General features: G+C 56.9%; 4 protein-coding genes and 2 non-coding genes across 8 annotated transcripts; 2 read left to right on the top strand and 4 right to left on the bottom strand.

Annotated features, from left to right (window-relative positions):
• Positions 1-1641: 1641 nt before the first annotated feature.
• On the bottom strand, positions 1642-1713 carry TRNAE-CUC (transfer RNA glutamic acid (anticodon CUC)). Its single transcript has one exon. It is a non-coding gene; the product is annotated as a tRNA-Glu (tRNA).
• Positions 1714-2040: 327 nt separating this feature from the next.
• On the bottom strand, positions 2041-2148 carry TRNAL-CAA (transfer RNA leucine (anticodon CAA)). The gene is made up of 2 exons: positions 2111-2148; positions 2041-2086 (listed from the first exon to the last, which is right to left on the bottom strand). It is a non-coding gene; the product is annotated as a tRNA-Leu (tRNA).
• A 175-nt stretch (positions 2149-2323) lies between these two features.
• On the bottom strand, positions 2324-5454 carry LOC141917313 (uncharacterized). The gene is made up of 4 exons (XM_074810421.1): positions 5321-5454; positions 4296-4969; positions 3885-4027; positions 2324-2938 (listed from the first exon to the last, which is right to left on the bottom strand). Exons 1-4 carry the CDS (start codon positions 5452-5454, stop codon positions 2687-2689), a joined length of 1203 nt encoding a protein of 400 aa, XP_074666522.1. The 3' UTR covers positions 2324-2686.
• LOC141917346 (uncharacterized) lies at positions 3935-8129 on the top strand. 3 transcript variants are annotated; one of them, XM_074810468.1, is made up of 3 exons: positions 3935-4053; positions 5382-5540; positions 5992-8129. In XM_074810468.1, the coding sequence occupies exons 2-3, from the start codon at positions 5453-5455 to the stop codon at positions 7371-7373; spliced, it is 1470 nt and encodes a 489-aa protein (XP_074666569.1). In that variant the 5' UTR covers positions 3935-4053; positions 5382-5452; the 3' UTR covers positions 7374-8129. The 3 variants fall into 3 exon arrangements, with proteins under 3 accessions (XP_074666569.1, XP_074666570.1, XP_074666568.1); XM_074810469.1 differs by lacking the exon at positions 3935-4053 and adding an exon at positions 4729-4841 and having other exon boundaries at positions 5995-8129; XM_074810467.1 differs by lacking the exon at positions 3935-4053 and adding an exon at positions 4729-4841.
• A 359-nt stretch (positions 8130-8488) lies between these two features.
• Positions 8489-12845, bottom strand: LOC141917333 (uncharacterized). Its single transcript, XM_074810439.1, has 5 exons — positions 12814-12845; positions 12271-12408; positions 11228-11336; positions 10985-11083; positions 8489-10550 (listed from the first exon to the last, which is right to left on the bottom strand). Exons 3-5 carry the CDS (start codon positions 11313-11315, stop codon positions 8575-8577), a joined length of 2163 nt encoding a protein of 720 aa, XP_074666540.1. The 5' UTR covers positions 11316-11336; positions 12271-12408; positions 12814-12845; the 3' UTR covers positions 8489-8574.
• A 3159-nt stretch (positions 12846-16004) lies between these two features.
• LOC141917343 (E3 ubiquitin-protein ligase TRIM7-like) lies at positions 16005-23347 on the top strand. Its single transcript, XM_074810464.1, has 7 exons — positions 16005-16600; positions 19046-19132; positions 19224-19451; positions 20157-20179; positions 20641-20756; positions 21367-21399; positions 22168-23347. The coding sequence occupies exons 1-7, from the start codon at positions 16088-16090 to the stop codon at positions 22692-22694; spliced, it is 1527 nt and encodes a 508-aa protein (XP_074666565.1). The 5' UTR covers positions 16005-16087; the 3' UTR covers positions 22695-23347.
• The last annotated feature ends 1825 nt before the right edge of the window (positions 23348-25172 follow it).

The raw sequence follows: 25172 nt of genomic DNA, 5'->3' as shown, positions 1-25172 counted from the left end.
GGGAAAAACCCGAGGTGTTCCTGGGTGGATTTGTTAACGAAGTAATTAGCCATAATGAGTCTTTGAATTGACTGACACGGGGCTAAGCTGTGCAGGCGGTTTCTGTTGAGGAGAGATGCTCTTCCAAAGAATTTTCTTATCATTCATCTCCTGCTCGCCCAGAGGATTCTCAGGAAAACGTGTTGCACGTATTTGTCTCCTTCGTGCGACTGTGAGGCAAAACTTTTGATCTTGGGGGCTCTGAGATATAAATGCTCATTTTTTTCGGTTGGGTGGAAGATTTTCCTTGGGGGGAGTGAGCATCCCAGAGGGGTGAGAGGTCCTGGAGGTCTTCAAACCTGGCCAAGAGGGACCTCAGTGACCTGCACTGGTCAGAATTCTACCCACTGTGAATGGGGAGGGAGGAATTGGTCACTTGGCCAACGGTAGGGCTCAGAGCTGCCCCTCATTTGCATATTCCTATAAAATAGGGAGGGGTGGGGGTGTTTGTAGGATTGGGGGATCCAGGCACTGTGGGGACAAGGCATCTGCTAGGGGAGGAAAGAGGGGGACCCGGCAGAGAAGGAGATCCCAGAAGGAGAGGAGACCCCAACATGGAAGAGCCATGACAGGAGATCTCCGGCCAAGCAGAGGAAGCATCAACCCACAAAGAAACAGAGGAAAGAGGCTTCGAAAAGCTCCTTCTGCTCCGTCAATGCCAAGATGCTCAAAGAGATGGAGACGGACGCCTCGTCTCCCACCAGGCGAAGGGGCTCACGACCAGCTTTGTGGAGGACGTCTACAAGCAGGCGTGGAGCGACGCCGAGCGGCTGCAGAGGAAGAGCTGCGCTCCCCTCATCATCCTCACGCACGCGCAAGCCGCACCGCAGCACACGGTGACGAAGAAGAGGCGGAGGCAAGCGCTCACCGTGGCCTCAAGAAACGGGCACTAGAGGAAATATCCTCCTTCCCTTGAGGGTCGGCTGGGGGGCAAGCAAGACCTAAAGCCCAAGGGAGAGGAATTAAAACACCAAAACACCCCAATTGCTGAGAAAAAAAAAAAAACACCCTGTGCAGCCACCAGTTTGGGAAGACCTGAGCAACGCACCAGGTGGAGCGGAGAGGTTGTGGAGTGAAATATTCGGTGCGGCGCTGCAGTAAAGCCCAAATGTCGCAGCTTTTGGTGGTGCTGGGGCTTTTTTTTCCGCAGGAAAAGGTGATGAGGGGTTGGGCTGTGGCTCGGTGTTTCATTAGTGAGCAGCTCTAAGTGATTTTTTACCTTGAAATATGGGTTTTCACAGCCCCCTTGCTGCAAGTAGACTGTTATATATACTTGAATATGTGTTTTAATTACCAGCAGGTGATGGGAATTGCTGTGAGCCGGTGAAAAAGTCCCACCAGTCAATTTACCCTCGGATAGGGATGGTGATATCCCAGTTCTGCTAAACCCACCCCTCATCAAGTTGTTATCCACGACGATTAAAGCAGCGACCGGTAAAAAGGACCAAGATCAGCCTGTGCAGCAAGGGTGCCCGCCGGCTTTTCAAATCGTTGGGGGGTTTTGTTGTTGCTGTGTGTGCTTCGAGGGGTGAATTTGGTGCGAAAAGGAGTATTATTGGTATTAAAAAGTTTTTTTAAAAATGGAAATGTTTTGGTGGAATGTTCCCTGACCGGGAATCGAACCCGGGCCGCGGCGGTGAGAGCGCCGAATCCTGACCACTAGACCACCAGGGAGGCACAAAAATCTATTTTTGACATGGCCTCACGCGTGGCCGCTCCACGAGGGACCCCCGAGTGTGCGTGTGTGGGGGGAACGCGCTGCCCTCGCTTCGCCCCACAGCCAAGACCCCCCTGCTGCCACCTCTGTCCCCCCTTTCCCATCCCTTATGGTTTCTCCACGCCTGGGTGCAATGGGCGAGCAGTAGAGGTCGGTACAGGACCAAGGGTTTTTTTTGGGGGGAAAACAAGGAGAATTGGCGTTTTCCCTAATTGGCAGGGATGTTGGGGGAGTTATTTAAAAAAATAGATATTAAAAATGTTAGTTTTTAGCAGGAAAAGGTGTGTCAGAAGTGGGATTTGAACCCACGCCTCCATTCGGAGACCAGAAATCCCCGGGCAGGGAAAGCAAAGCCTTGAGTCTGGCGCCTTAGACCACTCGGCCATCCTGACACTGTCACAAACCTTCCTCCCCCTCCTCATCCTCAAGAATTAATCCTTCTACATCTCGCACTTTCCTTTTACCGACAACCTCACAGCTCTGGGGCGCGGGTGAAGGTAAATGGGGGTGTGGGGCTCGTGTGCCTGGACCGCCCCGTGGGCACGCACACACGCAGAGACCACAGCGGGTGTTTGTCACCCCACCTTTCTATTCCCAAAGCTGTTATTTGGACGAGCGCGTGGCCGGAGGGGAGGTGAAACAGCCCTCGGGCCTGTTGCGTCAAATACCTTGGCACAGGGAGAGTTTGGGACGGCGAGGGGAAACAAAGATCCTTTTTGTGGTTGTGTTTGGGCAGGGGGAGAGCAGGAGATGCTCTGGACTGGGAGGAACGGCCAGTGTGAGGTCAATGGTTGGACTGGATGATCTTCAAGGGCTTTTCCAACCGAGATGATTCTGTGATTTCTCTCTCTTCCAGCAGAGCAGGAGAAACCTCACCCAGAATTGGTGTTTTCTGCTGAGGGTGGCCCCGCTCGGTCCTTATCCTTCCCTTCACACCCCCAGATACGCAGATCTTTCTTCTTTTTCCAGCATGGGCCAAGATAACTGGAGTCCTGGTTGACTTCCAGCCTCTGGAGAAGACCTCCAGGCTGGGCTGGCATCGCCGGGCCTCGCCAGCACAAGGCGGGAGCTGGAGCCGCTCACGCACGGAGCTGGTGGACGCCGCGGTGGAGCTGCCGGTGCGTGATGACGTTGAAGCTCTCGCCGCAGTCGGAGCACTGGTAGGGCTTCTCGCCCGTATGCCTGAGGCAGAAAAAGCTGGGATAAAGCTGGATATACCCTTTGCACGGGCATCTGTGCGGGGGAAGAAGCAGCCTCCTTCGTTCCAGCGGGGTTTTTCCCCTCGGGACACAAGGGAGGGCTCGGCCAGGCCTTCCCCAGCACAGCTCAACCTCCTGGGACCTGTTCCACCTCCCTGGGAGTTGATCTGCTGCTCAGCTCACCGGGGAAAAGCCAGGTCCTGGGGAAAAGCCAGGTCCTAGGAGCAGCTCTGGTCTCCCCATGCCCTCTTGTGGCACAACCCCATGCACAGCAATGGGGCAAGGGCAGGCGATGGTGCCCCTTCTCTCTGCTCCCCAGTAAAGGGACTGGGGTGGACTGGGAGGCAAGGCATCCCCTGTAGATCTCTACCTCCCTGTGCCCATCACCTGGCGTCTCCGGCTCAGGAGCTGGTGCAGGCAGAGGGTTGCTGCGTGCCTCGATGGGCCCGGGGATGCAGGCAGGGCCCTGCCTGCCCCACGCTGGCACCCACCACCACCACCCCTGCTCGGAGCCCACCCAGGGCCCCCGGAGACCCCCCATCTCCCCTCCGCCTTCAGCATCCAGTTGTGATCCAGCCCCTTCCTGTGTCTTCCCATCCCCAGCTCGAGCTACAACACTCCCAGGGCCACCCAGGGTGGCTGGTGGCCCCCAGCTCCGGGGGTCGGTCCCACGGTCTCCCTCGGGGACACCCACTCCCCCACCACCGGCCGAGGAGCGACGGAGCAGGGAGGCGGCAGAAATCAGCTCCGCTCCCTCCTGCGGCGGGGAGGCAGGGGTTAAACATCCCTGCTTGAAGCAGAGCAGGATTTAAGGATGATTCCCCATCCTTGTGCTCTTTCCCAAGCAAATTAAAAGCAAATTAGTGCTTCCTCTCCGCCTTTTCCCAGCCAAGGAGGGATTAAACCACCACCAAAACCCCTGCACCCACCGGAGGGAGAAGCATCCACGTGGTTTTAAACCTCCTGGGCTTTCTCAGAGGCAGAAATCCAGGCTCCTCTCTCACTCCCCGGCTGCTTTTCTTTATCTTCTTGTTGGCGGAGCCGTGTTTTCCCCGGCTTTCACGCTCTCCTCCTCCGGCAACGAGAAGGGATAACTTGGTAAGTGGAAATTCCCCCTTTTTCCCACCCGTTAGCCCGTGACTCCTGAGCCCGGAGCTTTGCAGGGGGGGAAACAACCCCGTTTTCACCAGCCACGTGATGAAAACACGGTTTGAACCACTTTTCCAGGTGGAAAACCCCAATTTCTTGCTTGCGCAGCTCCCATCCCTGATGCCGAGGGGGGAAACCAGCCCAGTGTCCCCCTCTCCCACCTGAGGGGATCCCCCAGAGCACCCCCTCACCTTCCCACGCTTCCCTATGGTCACGATACTTGAAATATCCCCTCTGCTGCTGCCGTGAGCTCCCGGCGGCGTTTCGAGCAAGGCTGAGCTTCTTCCAAAACGGCCGGGTAAAAGGGAAGAGCGATGCGGGTGATGGGGCAGGAACGTAGCGGGGTCCCCTGTGACCCCCGGGGAGGGTTGGGCTGGGGGGGAGAGCCAAGGTTGGGGTGGGGGGAAGCCAAGGTTGGGGTGGGGGGGAAGCCAAGGTTGGGTTACCTCTAGAGGGCTCTGGGTAAACGCTGCCGCCAAGGAGCTTGTTCTTGGCGTCTCCTCTCTCCCGGATACCGGCTTGGGCTTCCGGAGCAAAGCCATGCCCGGCGTCGTCGCCTCCATTGTGCCCTGCTGTCGGGAGGCTCGTCAGTCCTCGGGGTGTAAAGTGGGGGGGCCTCTGTATCCCCCCCAACTTTGCAGCCTCAGCGCGGGAAGGGAGGACGTTTCTCGCGGGGGAAGCGCGGCGGAGGCAGCTCCGCGCTGGGCCGACGGCGAGTCCTGAGCCGGAGGCTCCAGGTAACGGGGAGGGGAGGGGGGAACCCCCGAGCAGGGACGCGCTCCGGCTCCGCGGTGGGTCCTGAGCTGCCTCAGGGCTGGAGCGTGCAGGATCCGGCCCTTGGGGATGGTCCCCGGAGCAGCAGCTCCTTTGGGGAGAGGAGAAGTGATAAGAAGGATGGAGAGGGAGCCCTGCTGCTCCCCCAAACCCCCCACGCAACACCCCCCCCCCCCCCCCAAAGCCTCATCACCCTGGGAGGGCTGATTCCCAGTAAGATGAGGACTGGGGGAACTGGGGTGCTGGAGGGAGGGAGGCAGAGATCGCGGTGAGATGCGGTTTGCCACAAAGATGGGGGGAAAACAGGGCCCCTCCTGCCCCCCAGCCCCAAGCTGCTCCACGCAGGCTCAGGCTGGATGGGGGGGACCCTCCGTCCGCTGCAACTCAGGGAGCAAAACCCCCCCGATATTTCCCAAGGCATCCCTAGAAAAAGCATCAAAACCCCACCAAGAAGGGGATTTCCCCCAGTTCAAGGGATTTTTTTGGGTTTTTTTTCCCCCCAGGGGATTTTTCCAGAGTCCTGAGCGAGGGACGGAGGGAGAAACGCTCCGTGTCGCCGGCGCCTCTCCCCGACATGGAGCCGTGGGTGATGCTGGACCCGCGGCAGAAAGCCCTGTACCGGGACGTGATGCAGGAGAGCTACGAAACGCTCATGTCCCTCGGTAAGCCACCGCAACGAATCCTCTTCCCTTCTCCTTGAACATTCCCCCTGTTTTTCCTCTCTCTTTATTTTTTTTTTTCCTGTCTCTGGCAGGGAAACGAAGGGAAGGTGACTGGGGTGGGACACGGGGAGGAGGAACTCAGGCAGGTTTTGAGGGGGATTTCCCCAAACCCCAGCCCTCTCCTTAATTATTTTTTTTTGTCAGCAGGAAAATGTTATTGATCTCTGCGTATTTATTTATTTTTTTTAACTGGAAATACAGCAAGGGTGGGGGGGTGCTTACCATCTCCCCGTTCCCAGTTTAAACTGGGATTAGCCCTCCCATCACATCTCTCTTCCTCCTGTCTGGGAGACCAAGTTTTTTTTGGGAAATCCCGTTCCTGCTCCGTTGATTTAAATGCCTCGCCAAGGCCACGCTCTGCCCTTTTTTCTCCTTTTTCTCTGCCCCCCAGCAGCACAGGGGCTGGTGAGTGAAAAAGCAGCGGAGGAAGGAGCGGCGGCGGAGAGCTGCGAGGAGCTCGAAGCGCGTTCGTCCCGCAGCCCGGAGAGCGAGAAAACCCTCGGCTCGAACAGGCGGAAAACGAAACGCCCGGATAAAGCCGTTCCCCAGGGCGTTGCCAAGACGCCCGAAACCACGGCAGCCCCCAAAATCGACTGTGCCAAACCCCTACGCGGGGCAACCGGCAAGGGACCGGCGAGGGAGCGGCCGTTCGGCTGCGCCGATTGCGGCAAGAGCTTCCCGTGGGCTTCGCACTTGGAGCGGCACCGGCGGGTGCACACGGGCGAGCGGCCTTTCGGCTGCCCCGAGTGCGGCGAGACGTACAGCCAGAGCTCGCACCTCCTCCAGCACCGCCGCACCCACGCCAGCGACCGGCCGCACAAATGCGGCGACTGCGGCAAACGTTTCGCCGGCGCCGCCGAGCTGGCGGCTCACGGCCGGGGTCACGCCGCCGAGAAACCCCACAAATGCGGCGACTGCGGCAAAGGTTTCGTTTGGGCGTCCCACCTGGAGCGGCACCGCCGCGTCCACACCGGCGAGAAGCCCTACCGCTGCGCCGAGTGCGGCGAAGCCTTCAGCCAAGGCTCGCACCTCGCCAAGCATCGCCGCAGCCACACCGGCGAGCGGCCCCACCGCTGCCCGGCTTGCGGCAAGACCTTTTGCCAAAGCTCCGACTTAGCCCGTCACCGCCGCACCCACTTAGGCAAGAAAGCTTTGCGCTGCGGCGATTGCGGCAAGCTTTTCCGAGCCGGGCCGGCGTTGGCGCGGCATCAACGGTGTCACCGGCAGGAACGGGCCCACCGTTGCGCCGATTGCGGGAAGGGTTTTGTCTGGGCGTCCCACCTGGAGCGGCACCGGCGGGTGCATACGGGCGAACGCCCTTTTCCCTGCGGTAGCTGCGGCGAGCGTTTCGCCCAAAAAGCTCACCTCCTCCAGCACCGTAAAACCCACTCCGCCGACCGGCCTTACAAATGTGGCGATTGCGGCAAGCGTTTCGGCGAGGCTCCCCCTTTCCTCGCCCATCAGCGGGGTCACACCGCCCAAAAAAGCTACACCTGCGGCGAGTGCGGCAAGGGCTTCGCTTGGGCGTCGCACCTCGAGCGGCATCGCCGCGTCCACACCGGCGAGAAGCCCTACGAGTGCCCCGAGTGCGGCGAATCCTTCAGCCAGAGCTCCCACCTCACCAAACACCGCCGGAGCCACCTCCCCAAAGCCGCTTTCCCCCTCGCCCCCCAACCGCGGCCCTTCTCCAGGACCCAGTTGGCGGGGGACGACCCCCCCAGCGCCGTGGGGTTGGGGAAACCACCCGGCGTTTGCGGTGTTGAGGAGCCTTGAAGGACCGAGACCCCCGCCTCGGCGGGGAGGGATGACTGTGGCCAAGGGAAAACGCGGCTTGGGGACAAATTGGACACCGAGTGACATGGAAGGGGCGGAGGGTGGCACCGGGGTGGGCGATGGGGCTGCTCCAGGGGGGGATTTATCCATCCTGTACCCCAGAAAATGGATGTTTTGAGGGGAAGGGAGCCTCTTCTCCGCCACCGGGAAAGGATGGGGGGAACCCAGGGCTGGTTCTCGTGCTGAACTACGGTGGGGGCTGGAGGAGGGGACACCGCATCGCGCCGGGGGAGAGGTGCCAGCATGGGGCGAGGAATAAAAAAAAAAAAAAAAAAGGAGCCCCGTACCCCCGCAGCCGCCTGTGTCTGCCTGTCCTTGAGCAGCGACCCCGCGTTCCGCCGCTTTTCCCTGTTTTCCCTGGTTTTGGTAGGAAACCACGAGCGTCTTCTCCCTCCCCGAAGACAAAACCACGCCGAGACAGGCGCAGGGGTTGTTGTTTTTTTTTTTTTGGCTGAACTACCTGCTACTTTATTACCCGCTAACCCGAGGCGAGGAAACGCGGCCTCTCCACCCTCACCAAATTCCCGGCCTCTCCACCCTCACCAAATCATTCCCAAACCGCCCTCGCCACCACCCACGTGGCATTTTGGGGGGGTCCCAGCAGAGCTGGTGACTGATACAGGTCCCCACTTCTCTTTTCCAAGCCGTTTGCCCCCCAAAATACCCCATGGAAGGTGGTTTTTTGGGTGATTTTATCGATGGGTCCCCTCCCATATGCCCCAGCTGTGTCACCCCCCCCTTCTGTGTCCCCCCCCCCCCCCCGCCCTGAAACATCAGGGCAGAGGATGAGGAGGGTTATAGGGAGAAGTGTCATCTCCCCACCACCCCAAATTATCACCCAGCCCCCCCCAATCCACCCCCAGCCTCCCCTGTCCCTCTTCTCCCAGTCTCCCCCCAAAGCCCCTACACTGGTTGCTACCCCCCAGCACATACCACTTGCCCCCACGCTGCCCTGTACCCCCTCCCCACCTCTTCACCCCCCCTCTTCCCCACCCTGGGGTATCCTGGACCCCCCCACACCCTTTTCCCACCCTGTGCTGGGGTGGGGGGGCCAGACCAGCCTCCCACCTCGCCTGTGGGGTGTCCCCAAAAGCAGAGGGTGGCTCTGACCCCCCCCCATGATGGTCCCCACAGCCCCATTTCAGGAGTTGGGGGGAGGCAGGGGAGCCCAGGGCTCCTGGGGGGCAGAGGCGTCGCTTTGCAGTGCGTCCCCCTCCCCAGGTCTCCACGCCATGGCGGGGGGCAGGAGAACCTTGGCAGCCCAGCTCCTGGGGGCTGAGGAAGAGGAGGAGGAAGGCACGGGGTGCTGCTGGAAAACAGAGCCGGGTTCTTCAGGCCAGAGCTCAGGGGGTGCGGGCGTCCCCCCTCGCCTCTCACCCTCCCACCACGCCGGCGGCAGCAAGGAGAGGGGGCTGCCGCGGCTCCCGGCGCCGGCGGCGTGCAGTCGCTGGTGAGCTGCCAGAGCCGTGCCGAGGCCGAAGGCTTTGCCACATTCGGGACAGACGTGTCGCTTTTCCGGGCCGCCCTGAGCGGCGTGGGCGCGTTGGTGCCGGTTGCGGTGGGAGCTGCGACCGAAACATTTGCCGCAGTGGGCGCAGGAAAAGGGTTTTTCGCCGGTGTGGGTGAGCCGGTGCCGGTCGTAGTGGGAGCTCCAGGCAAAACCTTTGCCGCAGACGCCGCACTGGTAGGGTTTCTCGCCGCGGTGAAGCCGCCGGTGTCGTTCCAAGCTGGCCGGCGTGCTAAAACCTTTCCCACATTCCGGGCAAGCGTGGGGCCGGCCCGGTTGAACGGCGTGAGTGCGGCGATGAGCCAACAAAGTGGAGCTGACGGCGAAACTCTTCCCACACTCACCACAGCGGTAAGGCCGCTCGCCGGTGTGTACCCGGCGGTGCCGTTCCAGGTGGGAGCTGACGGCGAAGGCCCGCCCGCACTCCCCGCAGCGGAAGGGCTTCTCCCCGGTGTGGATCCGGCGATGGCGTTCGAGGTGTGAAACCCAGCCGAAACTCTTCCCGCACGCCCCGCACGGGTAGGGTTTGCCGCTTCCTCCGGCGCCGGTTTCCTCGGCGGGCGCCGGTGTGGTTTTGGCGGCGGTTTGTTGCTGCCGGGTGTGGGTACGTTGGTGTTTGGCCAAGGCTGAGCCCCAGCGGAAGCAGCGTTTGCAATCCGGGCAGGGGTAGGGGCGCTCGCCGGTGTGGACGCGTTGGTGTTTGAGGAGGTTGGAGCTCTGGCCGAAGCATTTGCCACACTGCTCGCAGCGGTGAGGCCGCGGCGGCGGGTTGCCGGCGGCTTCGGCGCCGGCCGGCGACGTCTGGGTGCCTTTGTGCTTGAAGCGTTGGGGGTCCGTCTGGTGGTTGAGGCGTTTGCCGCAGTCGGCGCATTTCTGAGGGGGCGGCGGGGGCTCTTCCTCCGCCTCCTCGTCTTCCTCATCCTCGGTGGCGGCGGCGTGGGTGCGCATGTGGCGGTCGAGGTGGGAGCTCCAGGCGAAGGCCCGCCCGCATTCGGCGCACTGGAAGGGCTTCTCGCCAGTGTGGATACGCCGATGCCGCTCGAGGTGGGAGCTCCAGGCAAAAGCTTTCCCGCACACCCCACACTCGTAGGGTTTTCCACCCAAATGACTCTTCCGGTGGCGGTCGAGAGCCTCCGGATCGGCGAAGCTGCGGCCGCACTGAGGGCAGCGGTTGGGTTTTTCCCCGCCGGGCGCGTGGGTCCGTTGGTGGGTGAGCAAAGAGGAGCTGACGCTGAAACGGCGCCCGCAGTCGGGGCAGGCGTAAGGCCGCTCGCCCGTGTGGACCCGCTGGTGGATGGTGAGGTCGGAGCGTTGGATGAAGCATTTCCCGCAGTCGGGGCATTCATGGGGACGGTCGCCGGTGTGGATTTTCTGGTGTTTCACCAGGGCTGATTTATGGCTGAAGTTCTTGCCGCACTCGCCGCAGGTGTTGCTGGGTTGGCCCTCGCTCGGGCGCGGGGCCGGCTCGCCCGGTGCCCCGCTCCTGTTCGCCTTCGCCCCGGCCTCGGCGGGGCTCCGGGGATGCTCCTCGCTCGTGGGTTTCCTCACTTCGGGCTCTTTCTCAGCACCTTCTACTCGAGGGGGTTCCTGCTCCGCTCCTGCTCCATCCTCTGTGGGGCACAAAAAGAGACAGACACAACCCAGGCAGGAGACGGCGTCTCTCCCGGGGCTGGGGAGGTGGGAAGGTGGTAGAAAAAGGAAAACAAGGAGGGATTCCTCCTCCTTTTTGATTTCACACGCTCTTCCAGTTCTAGCACTTCTCCGACCCCCATCGCTCCTCGTGGTAATTAATCCACCGCACCTCTGTGGACCACTCCAGAAGCACTGCTGGCTAGGAAAGAGGGCCCGGCATTTCCATTTTGGGCCAGGACATCCCTCTGGCATTACGCTCTCTCCTCCCCAGCATCTTTCTTCCGTTTGCAGCCTGGGGTACGGCGGCCGCCATTACGGGGGGGGGTTGCCCATTTTGGGGAGAGGTGGGCAAGCGGGAGCTGAACTCGGGGGTTTTTTCCCCGCTGAGATGGAGGCGCGATCGGAGACTCACCTGCGGCCGGGGCCTCCCTGGGCACGTGGAGATCCAGGGCTGTAGGTTCATCCCTGTGGTCCAGGCGGGACAGCAGATCGGGTTTAGAAACGGGGAATTCTGGAAAGGAGAAGGGGGATGAGCAATATGAGTCAGGAGGTCCCCCCTGACCCCAGCAGCCCTTGCGTGAAGACGTGAGGATCCAGCAAGCCGAATCCTCCGTCCAGCCCAAATTTTCCGCCGCGGGAGGGGGAGGCTCCTCACCCAGCGCCATCAGCGTCTCGTAGCTCTCCTGCATCACGTCGCGATACAGCGCTCTCTGTCGCGGGTCCAGCAGCACGTACGGCTCCATGGCTGGTGCCACCAGACCCCCCTGAAAGACAGAGGTAAGACCCCCCCGCCCCGTAAGCAGAGCCCAGCGTGCAACCCATCGCCATCCTAGGGATTCGCACCCGTCGGTTGGGCTCTTCAGGCAAAACCCTCTATTTTATTATTAACCTGTGCATTCTCTAATAATCTAATAGATTGTTATTCTCAAATAAAATAATCTGAATCACAAAACAAGGGTAAGGCGTGGGGACGAGTGGCTAATAAAAACCTCCATCCTTTACCCCGCCCCATATTTTCCCAAATCCTGCAGGAACTTTATACCCTCTGCCTCTTATCAAATCTGGCTGAACAATTTTTTTTTTTCTGAAAGTTAATGGGGAGGAGGAAGCAGAAGGAGAAAACAGAAACACAGATAGCACGATTCCTTAAAAAAAAAAAAAAAAAAAGATAAAACACAGCCCATGAAGAACATGTTTCTGTAACCTGCAGACAACACTCTGCTGAGATTCTCACCCTAAAATTCATTTTCACCCAGATTTTATCAAACAGCACCAAACCCTGGGTGCTCGTTCACAGGATCCTTCACCTTCCCAGAGACTCCTGTTCCAAATTTTCCCAAATTTTCCCGACTCTCCCCCCGCAAAACCCCATAGGAATCGCTCCTCCTTCTCAGAGAGGTTAAATCACCCAGTTATTTCTCTACGCAAATCTCCAGTGCTCAGAGCTCGCGCTCGGGGACAAACACGACTTTTCCCAGCTGTAGGAAGAGGGTTTGGTGCTTTGCTTTGCAAAAATCATTTAAAAAGCAAATTACCACCACTCCCCTGACCCCTTCCTCATCCTCCTCTGCGAGCAGTGGGTGTATTAGAATCCCAATGCGTGGGTTGATTTTTATTTTCTTTTTTTCTAGCAGCAGAGCGGAGCACAGAGGAGTTAGGTTGGGAAAAGGTGGATTTGCAGAATTGTCGTCAACTTACTGATGTCAGGAATAAAAAGGCGATTTCAAGCACGGACCGCCGATCCCTCCTGCAATTTTTGCTTTTTTTTTTTTTTTTTTTTTTAAGTCCCCACCAGCATCTCAGCCCGCTTCATTTATTCCCTGGTAGTTTGGCATCCTGCTCAAAAAAATAAAAATAAAGGGGTCAATACCGCACGCCCTCACCAACACCTTTGCTCCCCCCCCAGCAGCCCATCCAAAAATGAAAGCCACCCGCCTGAATGAAGTGAGGGGGGGGAAGGACGGACACTTGCAGAAAGACAACGGGGCTGGGGGTTTTGATTATTTTTTTTTATTATTATTATTTTCCCCCCTCCCCAGGGATGGAGAGCATCCAGGCACCGAGTTTAAGCCTGGTGTTTGTGCGGACACCCTGGGGAGGAGAGCTGGAAGGGACGGGAGGAGAGAGGAAGGGAAGGATGGCGAGGGAAAGGAAGGGGATGAAAAAAAAAAAAAAGAAAAAAAAAAAAAGGAGCCATTTTCCGTTCCTTCTCCGCATCCAAAGACCGAACCTCCCCGTTACCTGCAGTCTCCGGCTTGGGAGGTGCTGTCGGCAAAGCCTGGAGATGCCCCCCCCACACTTTTTCCCCCCAGAAAACCCCTTTTCCCCCCAAAATATGGGGCAAGGGGGCAGCGAGGGGCTCTGTGTGTGTGTGTGTGTCCCGGGGATGCGAGGGCCACGGGTCAGCACGGCGCGGTGGCCGCGGTGTGACCGGGGAAGCCCTGGTCGCTCTGGTATCCCGAGCAATAAGAGTTAAAAAGAAAAAAAAAAAAAAAGGAAGGAAGGAAGGAAGGAATTAAAAAAAAAAAAAAAAAAAAAAAAGAGGGAAAAAAAAAAAAGAGAGAGGGGAGAAAAGAGCTCTGCACAATTGCCAGGGCCCTCTGGCGGCAATACCAACGATGTCTCTGGGCGGAAATTAAAAAAAAAACAAACCACCTTGCAAAGTGAAAAATGCTCACTGGTGTCCTGCTGAGGTGTTTTTTCCTCAAAATGTGGAATAAAGGATGTTTTTTGGGGTTCGCTTGTCCCTCTGTGGGGATGGGGACGTACCCCTGGGAGACATTTTCCTCAGGGAGGGCTGCGGCGGTTGAGCAAATTGCTGCCAGCTGAAAGCATCACCCCATAAATTTATTGGTGATAAACCCATTAGGAACTATTTTGGGGCCAAAACCCCTGAATTTGGAGCCGGGGGAGGACACTGGGGGATGTTTTAGCACGTGTAGACTGAGGGGACTGGGCTGCCAGTCCACAGAAATCCTCCCGCCGCAGTGGCCATCCTGATTCCTTACAGCTGGGACAGGGTCTGGTTTTGGGGGTAAAAGGGGGGTTTTCTGTCAACAGGGGGAGGCTGCCTGCATGTCAGGGATGTCGGGCCAGCAAGGAGCACGGCTCAAATGTGTTTAAAAGCCCCATGAAAAGTTTGGGGCTCACAGATGCCTCTAAAATGACCCCGTCCCCCCCGGGCCACAGCGGCCCTTTTGGGGGGCTTTGTCCCCTGACTGGGCCCGTCGCCGTGGCAACGCTGGCTGGCTGCCCTCACCCAAGATGGACCCCACGGCTTCATCCCCCAGGGGCCATCTTGAGCAGGGCCCTGGTGGCGGCAAGGGGAAGGCCGCGGCCATCTCACCCCTCTCGCCCCGACCGCAGCCATCTTCCCTCTCGCCCTGCCTGAGGGCGAGGCCGCCATTTTGGAAGAGGGCAGGTGGGGCGCCATTTTGGAAGTGGGCGCGAGCCGCCATTTTGGAAGCGGGCGGGCGACTCCCCTCTGAAGCAATAGCGACCCGCAGGCCCCGAATTAACGGGTTTTTTCACCCCAATTTCTGCCCTCCCGCAAATATTTCTTCCCCAAAGCAAATCTCACCAGAGGCAGTAAGGAAAATGTAAAGAAAAGCAGAGAAATCATGGCGTTTTATCCTCCATCTGCCTCACGCTTCTTCCACAGCAAGAGGGACGCTCCTGGTAGGGCTTTTTAATCTGGGGAAGGGCTATTGTGTGGGTGCAGGGAGGTTTTGGGTTATTTTCCCCTGAATTCAGGCTCCTGGAGCTGATCCGGGATGTTTGTGGTGACACGTTGAAGAGGCTGATCACCCCCTCAAAAAAATCCTCACTCCCACCTTCACGCCAGAAACCCCCAGTTCAGTGACCGCCAACCCTGAAAACAGATTTCTGAAGGAAGAAAAATGCCCGCAGGGAGCTTCCCAACTTCTTTTACACAATATTTAATTCTTTATGCTGGAAATCCTGGCTGCTGGGTGACAGGTGAGCGAGCTCGGGGCAAAAATGTGCCCCTTTCCACAAAAAAGCACTAATTTTGAAACAAAACGCGCTGCCTTGAGGGTTTGCTGTGACCCAGGGCAGCTCCAAACCCGCCTGGCGTTTCCTTTCGTTAACAAAAAAATGGTTTAAAAATGATAAAAAGCAAAGCCAGGCAAACCACCCACTGGCTGATAGCGCCATTAAGGCTTATTAATTACGATCATGCAGCTGTGATTTAAATTAATTAAACGCTGCAAGGGTTGTTGGGGTGGGTTTTGAGGACCCACATCCACCCCCTGGGATGCTCCCCACAAGCCGGTGCCTCGCTGGGGTGAATTAACCTGATTTAGGGGCATTTCTGAAAATAGCCCTTTGCTCCAGTCTGGTGGTGAAAACCAGGGTGAAAAGCAAGAAAAAATGGATGTTTCATCAGGGTTGTCAGAAGAATTAAGAAAAATTAAAGTAGATGGCCCACATTCAGCCTAACGAAGACGCTTTGGTGTTGAAACTTGAGATAAAAAAAAAGGAAAACGATCCTTTTTAGCAATTATTATGTGATTTGATAGTGTGTGTTTAGAGGCAGGATGAGGAGATGTGGATAAATTAATGTGCATTTAAGGTTTATTTTCAGGGAAGTGTTGGGATTACGGGGCTCTGTGGGTGCCAGGATGCTCCGTGGGGCTGGTACCCCAATACTGGGGGGGTCTCAAGGTGAGGGGGGGGTCCCTGGCCCTGATCCTCCCCCTCCTTTACAAGGCAGGGGGGGGGAACCCAGGTGTATCCCCCAGACCCTATAGACACCGATGCATCCCCCAGCACCCTATAGGGACCCAGACATTTGGGCTCCCCCAGCACCCTACAGGGACACACCCCTTTCCCAGCACCCTATAGACACTGCTGCACCCACCCCCCCCCCCCCAACATTCTATAGGGACCCAGACATCCAGCCTTTCCTCCCCCATCCCCCAGCAACCTATAGGGACACACACCTCCCCCCTTGGCCCCTATAGGGACCGAGATGTGTTCTCCCCCCACCCCAACAACCTATAAGGACACACCCCCCCCCAGCACCCTATAGAGATCGCTGCATCCACCCTCCCAACATTCTATAGGGACCCAGTCATCCAGGCTCTGCCAGTGTCTTATAGGGACACGTCCCCTTCCCAGCACCCTATAGACACCGCTGCATGCACCCCCCCAACATCCTATAGGCACCCAGACATCCGGGCTCCCCCAGCACCCTACAGGGACACACCCTTTTCCCAGCACCCTATAGACACCGCTGCATCCACCCCCCCAACATCCTATAGGCACCCAGACACTCGCCCTCCCCCATCACTTATAGGTACCGCCCCCCGCCCTACAGGCCACGCCCCCTCTGCCCGCGCAGGCGTAGCCCCGCCCCCGACGGCCGCACGCAGACGTAGCCCCTCCCCCGGCGGCCGCGCGCAGGCGCAGCCCCGCCCCCGGCGGCCGGCAGACGGGTCGGCGGAGCGGCGCGGTGAGGAACGTGGAGCCTCAGCGCAGCCGCGGAGCCGGGATGGAGGCGCCGCCCGCTCCTCCCGCCGTCCCTCCCGCTCCCTGCAGCGCGGCCCGCAGCCTGCAGGACGAATTGACGTGCCCGGTGTGCCTGGAGTACTTCAACGACCCGGTGCTGGTAGCCGAGTGCGGGCATAATTTCTGCCGCGCCTGCGTGACCCAGTGCTGGGAGGACTCGGCGCGGCGTCTTTGCTGCCCGCAGTGCCGGGAGCCGGTACCGCAGCGGCTTTTCCGCCCCAACCGCTCTCTCGGTAACATCGTCCACATCGTCCGCCAGCTGGGTTTGCCGCCGGGCCCAGCGGAACCGCCGCCGGGGCCTCCCGCCCCTGCCCCGCCTCTGCCCGCCGCCGCTCCTCCCGGCCCGCCGGGGCCTCCGCGCTGCCCCCGCCACGGTGAACCGTTGCGGCTTTATTGCGTGCAGGATCGTCGCGCTGTTTGCGTCGTCTGTCACCTTTCCCGGGAGCACCGCACCCACACCGTGCTGCCCGCCGAGGAGGCGGCCCACGCCGCAGAGGTCAGTGGGGGGGGGCGCAGGGAGCTGGGTGCGGTAAGAACCCCCTCCCTCTAATTAGGGGGTGCAGTAGGGCCCCCCCCCCCACCTCCCGGCATCGACAATGCACCGGGTGCGGTAGGGCGCCCCCACCCAGGGAGGGAGAGTCCTGGGAGCCCCCCTGGGATGTTGGGGTGCAATGAGGGAGGATATTCCCCCCGGGGAGCCCTTCTGGGGTGCAGGAGATCACCCCTAAGGATGGCGGTTGCAATAAGGACCTTTTCTGCAAAGGGAGAGTAGCAGGGACCTCCTAATTAGGGGTGCAGTAAGGGCACCTCAAGGGGTGGGAGTGCACCCACGGGAGGCAACGCACCTTGGGTGGAACAGGGACACCCCCCCCTCCTTGTACCTACTGGTGCCCCGCTGCCCCCAGCGTGGGAGGTGCGATAGGAACCCCCCGATGTGTACCCCCCATTCATTGTACCAGTAAGGATAGTGGGGGGCCTGTCTCGAGCATGTGGGGTGCAGAATGGGACCCCCCTTTCCAAGGTGGGTGCTCTTCCGTACAGTGAGGCAGGATATGGGGTGCAATAGGGACTCAAATCCCCCCCCCACAAGATGGGGAGACTCTGGGGTGGGGGCTGACCCCTTGCAGTAGGGTAGGATGGCAGAATATCCCTGGTCCAAAATGGGTTTAACTGGGAAGATACTGGGAGAGGGAGTGTCAACCAGTTTGGGCTGCTGTGGGAAATAACAGTGAACTGGTATGGGAATCCCTGGGGTCGCTTTGGTGTGAGTGTGCAAAATACCATTAGACACCCCAAAAATCCTCCGCTCCCGCTTCCCAGGGTGGAAATACTCTGCAGCGAGTGTGGAGCCTGTCTCCTGGGGACTGAGGGGGGGGTATTTTTTTTAGCACTGAGCATATCAGAGGCTAAAGTGGAGCAGGAATCCCCCAGGAGTGACTTTTCCCCCCTCAAAAAAAAAAAAAAAAAAAAAAAAGATCAGCGCAGGGCGGCTGAGCGACGTGACGCAGAGTGAATACAGCGCCCGGCCTCCGACAGCGTTTAATCTCTGCCAAAACCGCTGCTGTGACCCCCACGCCAGAACGCAGGGGGGGCTCTTTGGTGGAAATAATTATTAATTAATAATTAAGAGGCGTGCGAGTGTGGTAGCCTGACCCTGAGCCGGCCAGACCTCGTTTCTCCGGTGGGGTGGAGGAAAATCAAGATGCCGGACGGGGAGCGGATGTTTGTTGCGCAGCGGCGACTGGAGGAGGAGGAGGAGGGTGGCACCGGGGCAAGAAGGGGATTGCACGATCGTTAGTGGCTGCGTGTTCATTCCCGCAATTAGCGGTGTCGAGGCAGGTGGCACCCGAAGCTTTTTTACTGAATTTTGTACCCAAATTGCTGCCGGTGCCCGCGCCGTCCTCGCCATCTTCTGTGGCCGTGGTGGCTCTTAGTGCGAAGCTCAGCTCGAGTTGGTGACGTCCCCCCCTCCCTGACCCCCAAATTTTGGCTTTTTTCCTTTTTTAGGACCTTTAGGTGGGTCTGACATTGGGCGCTGATCAAGCTGTTGCTCCTTTTTTTTTTTTTTATTTTTTTTCCCTCGTTAATCTGCTTTTACGCATTTTTCACGACGGGTTGTTGCCCCTTGGGGGCTGCTTGCCACCCATGCCCCCGTTTTTCTCCAATTTTTGCTTTTCTCTCATGCTGAAATTCCACGTTATCAGGCGGTAGCGAGCGCCGGTTGGCGCAGCCGGTGAACAACAGCAAAATCTCTGTCGCTTTGTGTCTCTTTTATAGAAGATCTGTCACTGCTCGCTCGCGAAAGCCCTACTGCTTTTTGTGTAGCGTTGCTAGGAGCCTCTTCGTCTTCCTCAGAGGTCAAATGACTTCAACAAGGACGGTTTCCACCAATAAACTGTTCATAAACTTAACAAGCATGGCCGGCCCCTCCATTTCAGTGGGGTTCAAGGCAGATCTCGGGGTGGGGGGGTCTCCCCGGCTCGTGGCAGGGCTGGGAGGTGAAAGCTGATCCCCAGAGGCGCTGAGGCGGAAGAGGATTTCACGTGGGTGGGACTTAGTGGTTTGTGTTCGCAGCTGCGCTCTTACAGGGAGCTAAAAATTGGCTCTAATTTATTTTTTTTTTTCCTTTGCTGTCCGTTCTCATTACTCCACCTGGCTCCAAACTGCTCAGGCTGCTTTAGGGGATGGTTTTGGGGTTGGTTGGGGGAAGTTTTTGGTTTTCTTGGCACGCCCAAAACTAAAGGTTGAGGTGGGGTGGGGAGAGGACGCAGTGCAGTGGTGACCTCCATCTGTAAAAAAAAAAAAAAATTAAAAATGTAATGTTTGGTGAAGTTTGGCTGTTTTTTGCAGCAGTGCTGGAGGGAATCCCCCACCATCCTTTTGCTCCAAATTCCCGATCCCGAATAAGGATTCCCAACAGATCTCCTCTTTCTCCTTCCAGGAGGTGCCACAGGAGCATTTGAGCTCCCTGAGGAAAGGACGTGAAGAAGCCAAGGCCGAGCGGGAAAGGCAGAGCGAAGATTTGCTGGTGAGCGCTGCGGGGTGGAGGTTTCCCCGAACCCCCCCTGGCCGTGGGGCTGTTGGTCTCACGTGGGGTTTCCCCTCTGTGTTTTTTGTAGAAGCAAACAGAAGTGGAGAGGCAGAAGATTGTGGCCGAGTGCAAGGAGCTCCGGGGCTTCCTGGAGGAGAAGGAGCAGCTCCTGCTGTCCCGTCTGGAGGAATTAGACAGAGACATCGTTAAGCGGAGAGATGAGAGCGTCTCCCGGCTCTCCGAGGAGATTGCCCAGCTCGATAAGCTGCTGGGCGAGCAAGGAGGAGAAAATGGCCCAGGAAACCAGTCTGGGCAGGTGAGACTGCTGGGACGTGTCCTCCAGGCGAGGGGGTTATGGTATAACAGGGTGTAAAACCCCGGAGAGCTTGGGGTCAGGGACCCCTGGGGCCAAAAATCTGTTTCTGGGGACCCCTGGGGCCAAAAATCTGTTTCTGGGGACCCCTGGGGCCAAAAATCCGTTTCTGGGGACCCCTGGGTGCTTTGCTGGGAGCAGCTCGTGTCCATTAACCTGACCCAGCTGTGAGTCAGGGGTTTTGACTTGCTGCCGGACTGCTGGACTGTTTTTTTTAGGTGGGAACCCACATTTTTAGTACAGATTTGGGGGGATAAAATTGGCCTTTGTGGTAGCGAAGCTGCTTGGGCTCCCTTGGATGCCGAGGACTAAGAAATGTCCAAATGTCCCAAACACTTTGTGTTGCTGAATCCTCCTGGTTTTGGCAGCTTGGGAGCAATCGTGATTTTTTTTTTTTTTTTTCAATTTCTTTCAAAAGAAGCATGTGTTCCCTTCACACTAAAGAAAAAGGGAAGAAAAACCCTGTAATTATAAACTTAATTCTGCCATTTCTGAGTGCAACTGCTCTCTGCTTTGGAAGCAGCTGCTGAGAGCTGATCCCCTCAGCTGTGGGGCCAGTTTTGGGGAGGATTTTGGGAGGCTCTGAGGTGGAAGAGAGACATTTCCTGATCAGCTGCTTTATTTTTTTTTTTTTAACTCTCTCCCCAGGGTGTTGCCCCAGCTGGAAGCAGGTGAGTGAACCTCAGCCCTTACTGGGTTAACTGGGAGGCTCACACTGGAGGCAGAGCTGGTGTCTGGCTTCCCCCCCCCCGCCTGCCTCGGGGTTCTCACCCACACCCGGCTGTTAGATTTGAGGCAAACCCCAAACCTTTACGAGGGGGGTTTGCGGCGGGAGGGGGGTTGTGGCAGGGTTTGAGCATCCTTCCAGAGGAAACCACAGAGTAATTCGGCTGCTGAGGGACCAGTATCAAAATCTGGATCAGGCTGCTTGGGGCTGAGCCCCAACTGGGGCGCAGAGACCCCCCCAAACTGGACCCAGTCCTCAGGTGTGGCCTCACAAGTGCTGACAGGGAGAATAACCCAACACCAAACCTCCTCAGTACCAGGGCACGTTTCTTCCCTGCCTCTAATTAAGAGATTTTAATTTTTTTTTTCCAGAGGAAACCTAATGCTTTTTCTTCTCCTTCCCCAGCTTTGAGAGCTGGATGTTTTGCAAACCGGAGGCCGGTTTTACTGAGCTGGAGAAGAAACTCAAGAGCTTTTCCCAGAAGAGTGCGGTGCTGAAAGAAGTCTTGCTGGAGTTCAAGGGTGAGCGCTGAAAAAGGTTTTCTTTAAAAGTTGGTGCTTCCTAACCCCTCTGTTGAATCCAGCTTAAAAAGAGGGAGGTGGGGTTGAATCCAGCTTAAAAAGGGGGGACATGGGGTTGAATCCAGCTTAAAAGGGGGGAGGTGGGGTTGAATCCAGCTTAAAAGGGGGGAGGTGGGGTTGAATCCAGCTTAAAAGGAGGGAAGTGGGGTTGAATCCAGCTTAAAAAGGGGGGGAGGTGGGGTTGAATCCAGCTTAAAAAGGGGGGGAGGTGGGGTTGAATCCAGCTTAAAAAGGGGGGGAGGTGGGGTTGAATCCAGCTTAAAAGGAGGGAAGTGGGGTTGAATCCAGCTTAAAAAGGGGGGGAGGTGGGGTTGAATCCAGCTTAAAAGGAGGGAAGTGGGGTTGAATCCAGCTTAAAAAGGGGGGGAGGTGGGGTTGAATCCAGCTTAACTCTTTATTAATTTGAGTATCTGCTCATCAAAACTAACCCCCAGCTTGCTTAAACCCAGCTCATTTCCTGCGGGTTCCCACGCGGAAGCCTGCCGTGGCCGTACGCCGTCCTTCCCGTGCACGAAGGCATCTCAATTTTTTTCTTTTCTTTTCCCCCCAGAAAACCTCCGGTTTGAGCTGGAGAACGACACAGGTGAGCACGGTTTGGTTCGGGGAGTCCGACCTTCATTTATTTTTTTTTTATTGTTTTTGCAAGGTTTAATTTGGGAGTTTTGGCTCTGCTGGGGAAGAGCTCAGTGGTGTGACCGCCTGAAGGTCGGGAGAGGAGAAAATTATTGCTGGTGGAAGGGAAAAAAATGAAAAAAAATAAAAAAAGATGCAGCTGCTGGGAGACCTTCGGCCCCACCGGTGGGGGTTGATTTATCTCAGAGATGGACTTTGCAACCTTCCTGTTTGCTGCTGGTGGCTCAGAACCGTCGCCGGGCTCTGTCTCCTTGGCTGAGTGCAGGATAGACCCGTGGTTTTTTTATTTTTTTTTTTTTTTTGCAGTGGTTTCTAACGTTCCCCCCTCGCAGTCATTTTCAGGCTGCGCAGCCCTAGTTCCTGACGGTCCCCCGGGTCCAAAACCAGCCCTTAAACACGAGGATATTTGTGCTTGTTCCTCTCCGGCGCTTGGCAGGGACTTAAAAAAAAAAACCCACAACTTGATTTCTGTGCAGAAATTTCTATTTCAGAGCAAAGAGGTGTCTCAGGTGGGGCGGATTTGCAGCTTTAATTAGAAATCCTTTTTAATTTCTGCCAGAAAGTGGAGCCTGATCTTTGTTCCTTTGTGGTTTTGGGTGCTCCAGGCTGTTGGAGGTGACTCGTTTGGTGTCGTCCTCGTCCGAAGGATGAATCCCCTCGGTGGGTGGGAGAAAGATCTCGAGTTTAGACGCTCACGTCCGTGTTTCTGTCCGCCCAGGTGATCTCTCTCTGGACCCGGACACTGCCAACCCTTACCTGGTGCTGTCGGAGGACAAGAGGAGCGTGAGGCTCCGGAGCGCTCCCCAGGAATTACCGGCAAATCCCAAAAGATTCGATTATTCTTTCTGCGTGTTGGCGGCCGAGGGTTTCGTAGCTGGGAGGCATTACTGGGAGGTGGAGGTGGGCGATGGGGAGAGCTGGGTCCTGGGGGCAGCCCGCGAGTCGGTGCGGAGGAAGGAAAAAATCGACTTTGCGCCGGAAGAGGGAATCTGGGCAGTGGGGCTCAACTGGAAGGGGAAGAATTGGGATCAATATCAGGCTTTTACCTCCCCGGAGACGCCCCTGTCCCTGTGCGAGAGGCCCAGGAAAATCGGGGTGTACCTGGACTACGAAGGCGGGTGGGTGGCGTTTTACAACGCCGATAACATGGCTCCCATCTTCACCTTCACGGCCGCTTTCACCGAAAAGATCTTCCCTTTCTTCTGGCTCTTCTACGTGGGCTCTTCGCTCTCCCTTTGCAATTGACCCCCCCACACACCCCAGTTTCTTTAACCCTCCCCAAGGTGACCTGCAAGTAGTGCCCCATCCTCACCCCTTTTTTTCCCCCTTCCCTTTGCTTTCAAAAACACCCCAAAACTCACCATTGTCCCTTATTTGGCTTCAAGGTTCATTTTTCCTTGTTGCATTGAAAAGTTTGGGGGTTTGTTACCCTAAAAACCTTCCTCTGGGGCTTCAAGCGTTGAGGGTGGCCGCTTCTACCCCCGACGTGGGGTTATCCCCCCTCCTGCTGTATAAGCAACCCCATCTCTATTTTTTTTTTTTCTTGTTGTTTAGTTGTTTTTAAGTTGCCTGCCCCATGCAAACAGGGCTGTAACCAGGGAGAAAAGCTGCCGTAGGCGTTTTTATCGCGTCCCACCTTGAGCTGTAGCCAAAGCCACCCGCTTTCCTGCACCCCCGGGGAGCTCACGAGGGAAAAAAAAAAAAAAAACCTGCCTGAGGAGAGAGGTACCGTACCCAAACCCCCCCATTTTTGACACCGTTGCTCTGCAGGTCACCTTTTAGCTTCCCCCTGCCCCACCCACTCCTCGCTTTCCTCCTGAGGAAAGGGCCGAGCCTGTTTTTTGCTGCCGCTAGCGCTAAAAAGAGCAAAAAATGGAAAAAAAAAAAAAAAAAAATAACCCCCCAAACTTCCCTCGCTGCTTCCCCCCCCCCCCCCCCCCTGTTAAGGCTGAGCAGCCACAGTGGGAAGAAAAAAAAAAAAAAAAGCTGGAAAGCTGTAGGGCTGCGCCGCAAACCTGGGAAGGGCAGAGTTTTTGGGGGTGACTTTGTGGATTTTTTGGGGAGGGGGGGGGAACCCAAGGCCGGGTGGTGGGGAAGGTGGGGGGAAGCCTTGTTTTTGGTGTGATCTCACGCGTGCTTATCGCCCCCTGCCCGCCCTCGTGTGATCCCGCGATGCTGTTCTGTCTCTTTGCCCTGTCACTCTGTTTAGTGGGGAAATAAAAGTTGCTGTGCAAAAAAAAAAAAAAAACAAAAAAAACCAAAAAAAACCCCCTAAAACCCACCAATCTTGATGTATGTTCCTGCCCCGAGCCACCCTCCGAGGTGAGCGGAGCTGGGGACCCCTTTCCTGTCCCCACACTTTAGGGGGGGGGGGGGGGCTCAGCAGAGTTTTGGGGTGTCTGGAGGGTTCACCCAGTCAAGAACCACCCCGAGCTTTGAGCCCCACAAAACAGCCCCAACTCAGAGTCTTTTATTTTAAATTAAAGTTGAAATTGATGACTTTAAGTGCCCAGAAAGGCCCATTTGGGGAGGTTTAAGACCCTCCCCCCTGCTTTCCTTGCATATATATCTATTTTAACTCTTCTGTTTTCTTTGAAACCTGCTAAAAATGGAATAAAATAACACATAAAACCTTTAAAATAAAATAAGGGGAGATGGGGATCCTGGTTTTGGGGGAGCAAAGGTGAAATGGGGGGGGGGGGGGTGTCCTCACTGCTCCCTATGGCCAACACCTGGCAGCATGGAGCCCTTTTTTGGGGGGTTAAAAAAAATAAATGGGGGTTTGGGGTGAAAAAAAAAGAGTTTTGGGGGTCAAAAAAGCCCTTTTTTGGGGGTGGGGGATGGAGCCTTTCCGCAGGCAAGCACCAACCACGTGTGCATGGGGAAGGAGCAGGTGGGAGGGGGGGAAATTGGGGTGCTTGTGTTCTCCCCCCCCCCCCCCCCGAAAAAAATCCAAAAATCCCCCCAATTTTGGCTCTGAGAAGAAAAATAGGACCCAGCAGGAAAGCAGATGCCCCAGCCTGGGTATCGCAGAGCGTCTCTGTGCCGTCACTGACCCTGGGATTTATCCCTTGCGGGGGAGCTCTCCCGGCGCCCACGCAGCCCCGGTTTTGGGTTAATTCCTTCCGTTATCAGTTTCTCGAAGCGTTTGGATCCGGGGCCGTGCTCCAGCTCATCCCTCTCACAGCTGGGATTTACTGCTCAGCGCAGCTGGAAACGTAGCGCAGTGGCAAAACCCACCTCTAACATCCATCTTCTCCCCCAAAATGTGGTTGTTTTTTTTTTCCCCAAAAAGTGCTATTTTGAGGGCACGACCTGACTTGTAATTCCTATATTTTGGGTCCGTGCGTCCCACGGGAGCGCCGTGCTCCCCGCCCAGCCCTTTTATCTGGGTCAAAACGATCTCACTTATGCTTGGGGGGTGGTTTTGGGTTGGTTTTTTTTTTTTTTTTGATAAATCTTGGTGACCTTCAAGGCTGCGTAAATATTCGAATCCTTTCCAAAAAAACCCCTCGATCAAAAGCGAGGGGTATTTATAGGATTTGGGGAACCAGCGCTGGATTAAATAACGCCCATTTCTGCAGCCAAAACCGATAAAGCCTTGATCCCCTCCACCTCCCGCTGACTTCCTGACCTAAATCCCTTTTTTTTTTTTTTTTTTTTAATTGTGCTCAACGCCACCAACCTTTGGACCGGGTGTCGAGACAGGCTGCGCCCGCAGAA

Source organism: Strix aluco, chromosome 37 (genome assembly GCF_031877795.1).
Source record: "Strix aluco isolate bStrAlu1 chromosome 37, bStrAlu1.hap1, whole genome shotgun sequence".
Lineage (NCBI taxonomy): Eukaryota > Metazoa > Chordata > Aves > Strigiformes > Strigidae > Strix > Strix aluco.
The sequence above is the reverse complement of the archived record's forward strand: the minus strand, read 5'-3'. Positions and strand labels throughout refer to the sequence as shown.

Bases quoted from the DNA above. Each gene is read 5' to 3' on its own strand.
- LOC141917346 (XM_074810468.1), top strand. From the start codon at position 5,453: ATGGAGCCGTGGGTGATGCTGGACCCGCGGCAGAAAGCCCTGTACCGG. The intron at 5,541-5,991 runs GTAAGCCACCGC...TCTGCCCCCCAG, and splicing joins CGAAACGCTCATGTCCCTCG to CAGCACAGGGGCTGGTGAGT.
- LOC141917313 (XM_074810421.1), bottom strand. From the start codon at position 5,454: ATGTCGGGGAGAGGCGCCGGCGACACGGAGCGTTTCTCCCTCCGTCCC. The intron at 4,028-4,295 runs GTGAGGGGGTGC...TCGTTGCCGGAG, and splicing joins CCATAGGGAAGCGTGGGAAG to GAGGAGAGCGTGAAAGCCGG. The intron at 2,939-3,884 runs GTGGGTGCAGGG...TTTCTGCCTCAG, and splicing joins CGTGGATGCTTCTCCCTCCG to GCATACGGGCGAGAAGCCCT.
- LOC141917333 (XM_074810439.1), bottom strand. From the start codon at position 11,315: ATGGAGCCGTACGTGCTGCTGGACCCGCGACAGAGAGCGCTGTATCGC. The intron at 11,084-11,227 runs GTGAGGAGCCTC...TCTCCTTTCCAG, and splicing joins CGAGACGCTGATGGCGCTGG to AATTCCCCGTTTCTAAACCC. The intron at 10,551-10,984 runs GTGAGTCTCCGA...TGTGCCCCACAG, and splicing joins CAGGGAGGCCCCGGCCGCAG to AGGATGGAGCAGGAGCGGAG.
- LOC141917343 (XM_074810464.1), top strand. From the start codon at position 16,088: ATGGAGGCGCCGCCCGCTCCTCCCGCCGTCCCTCCCGCTCCCTGCAGC. The intron at 19,452-20,156 runs GTGAGACTGCTG...CTCTCTCCCCAG, and splicing joins CAGGAAACCAGTCTGGGCAG to GGTGTTGCCCCAGCTGGAAG. The intron at 20,757-21,366 runs GTGAGCGCTGAA...TTTTCCCCCCAG, and splicing joins AGTCTTGCTGGAGTTCAAGG to AAAACCTCCGGTTTGAGCTG.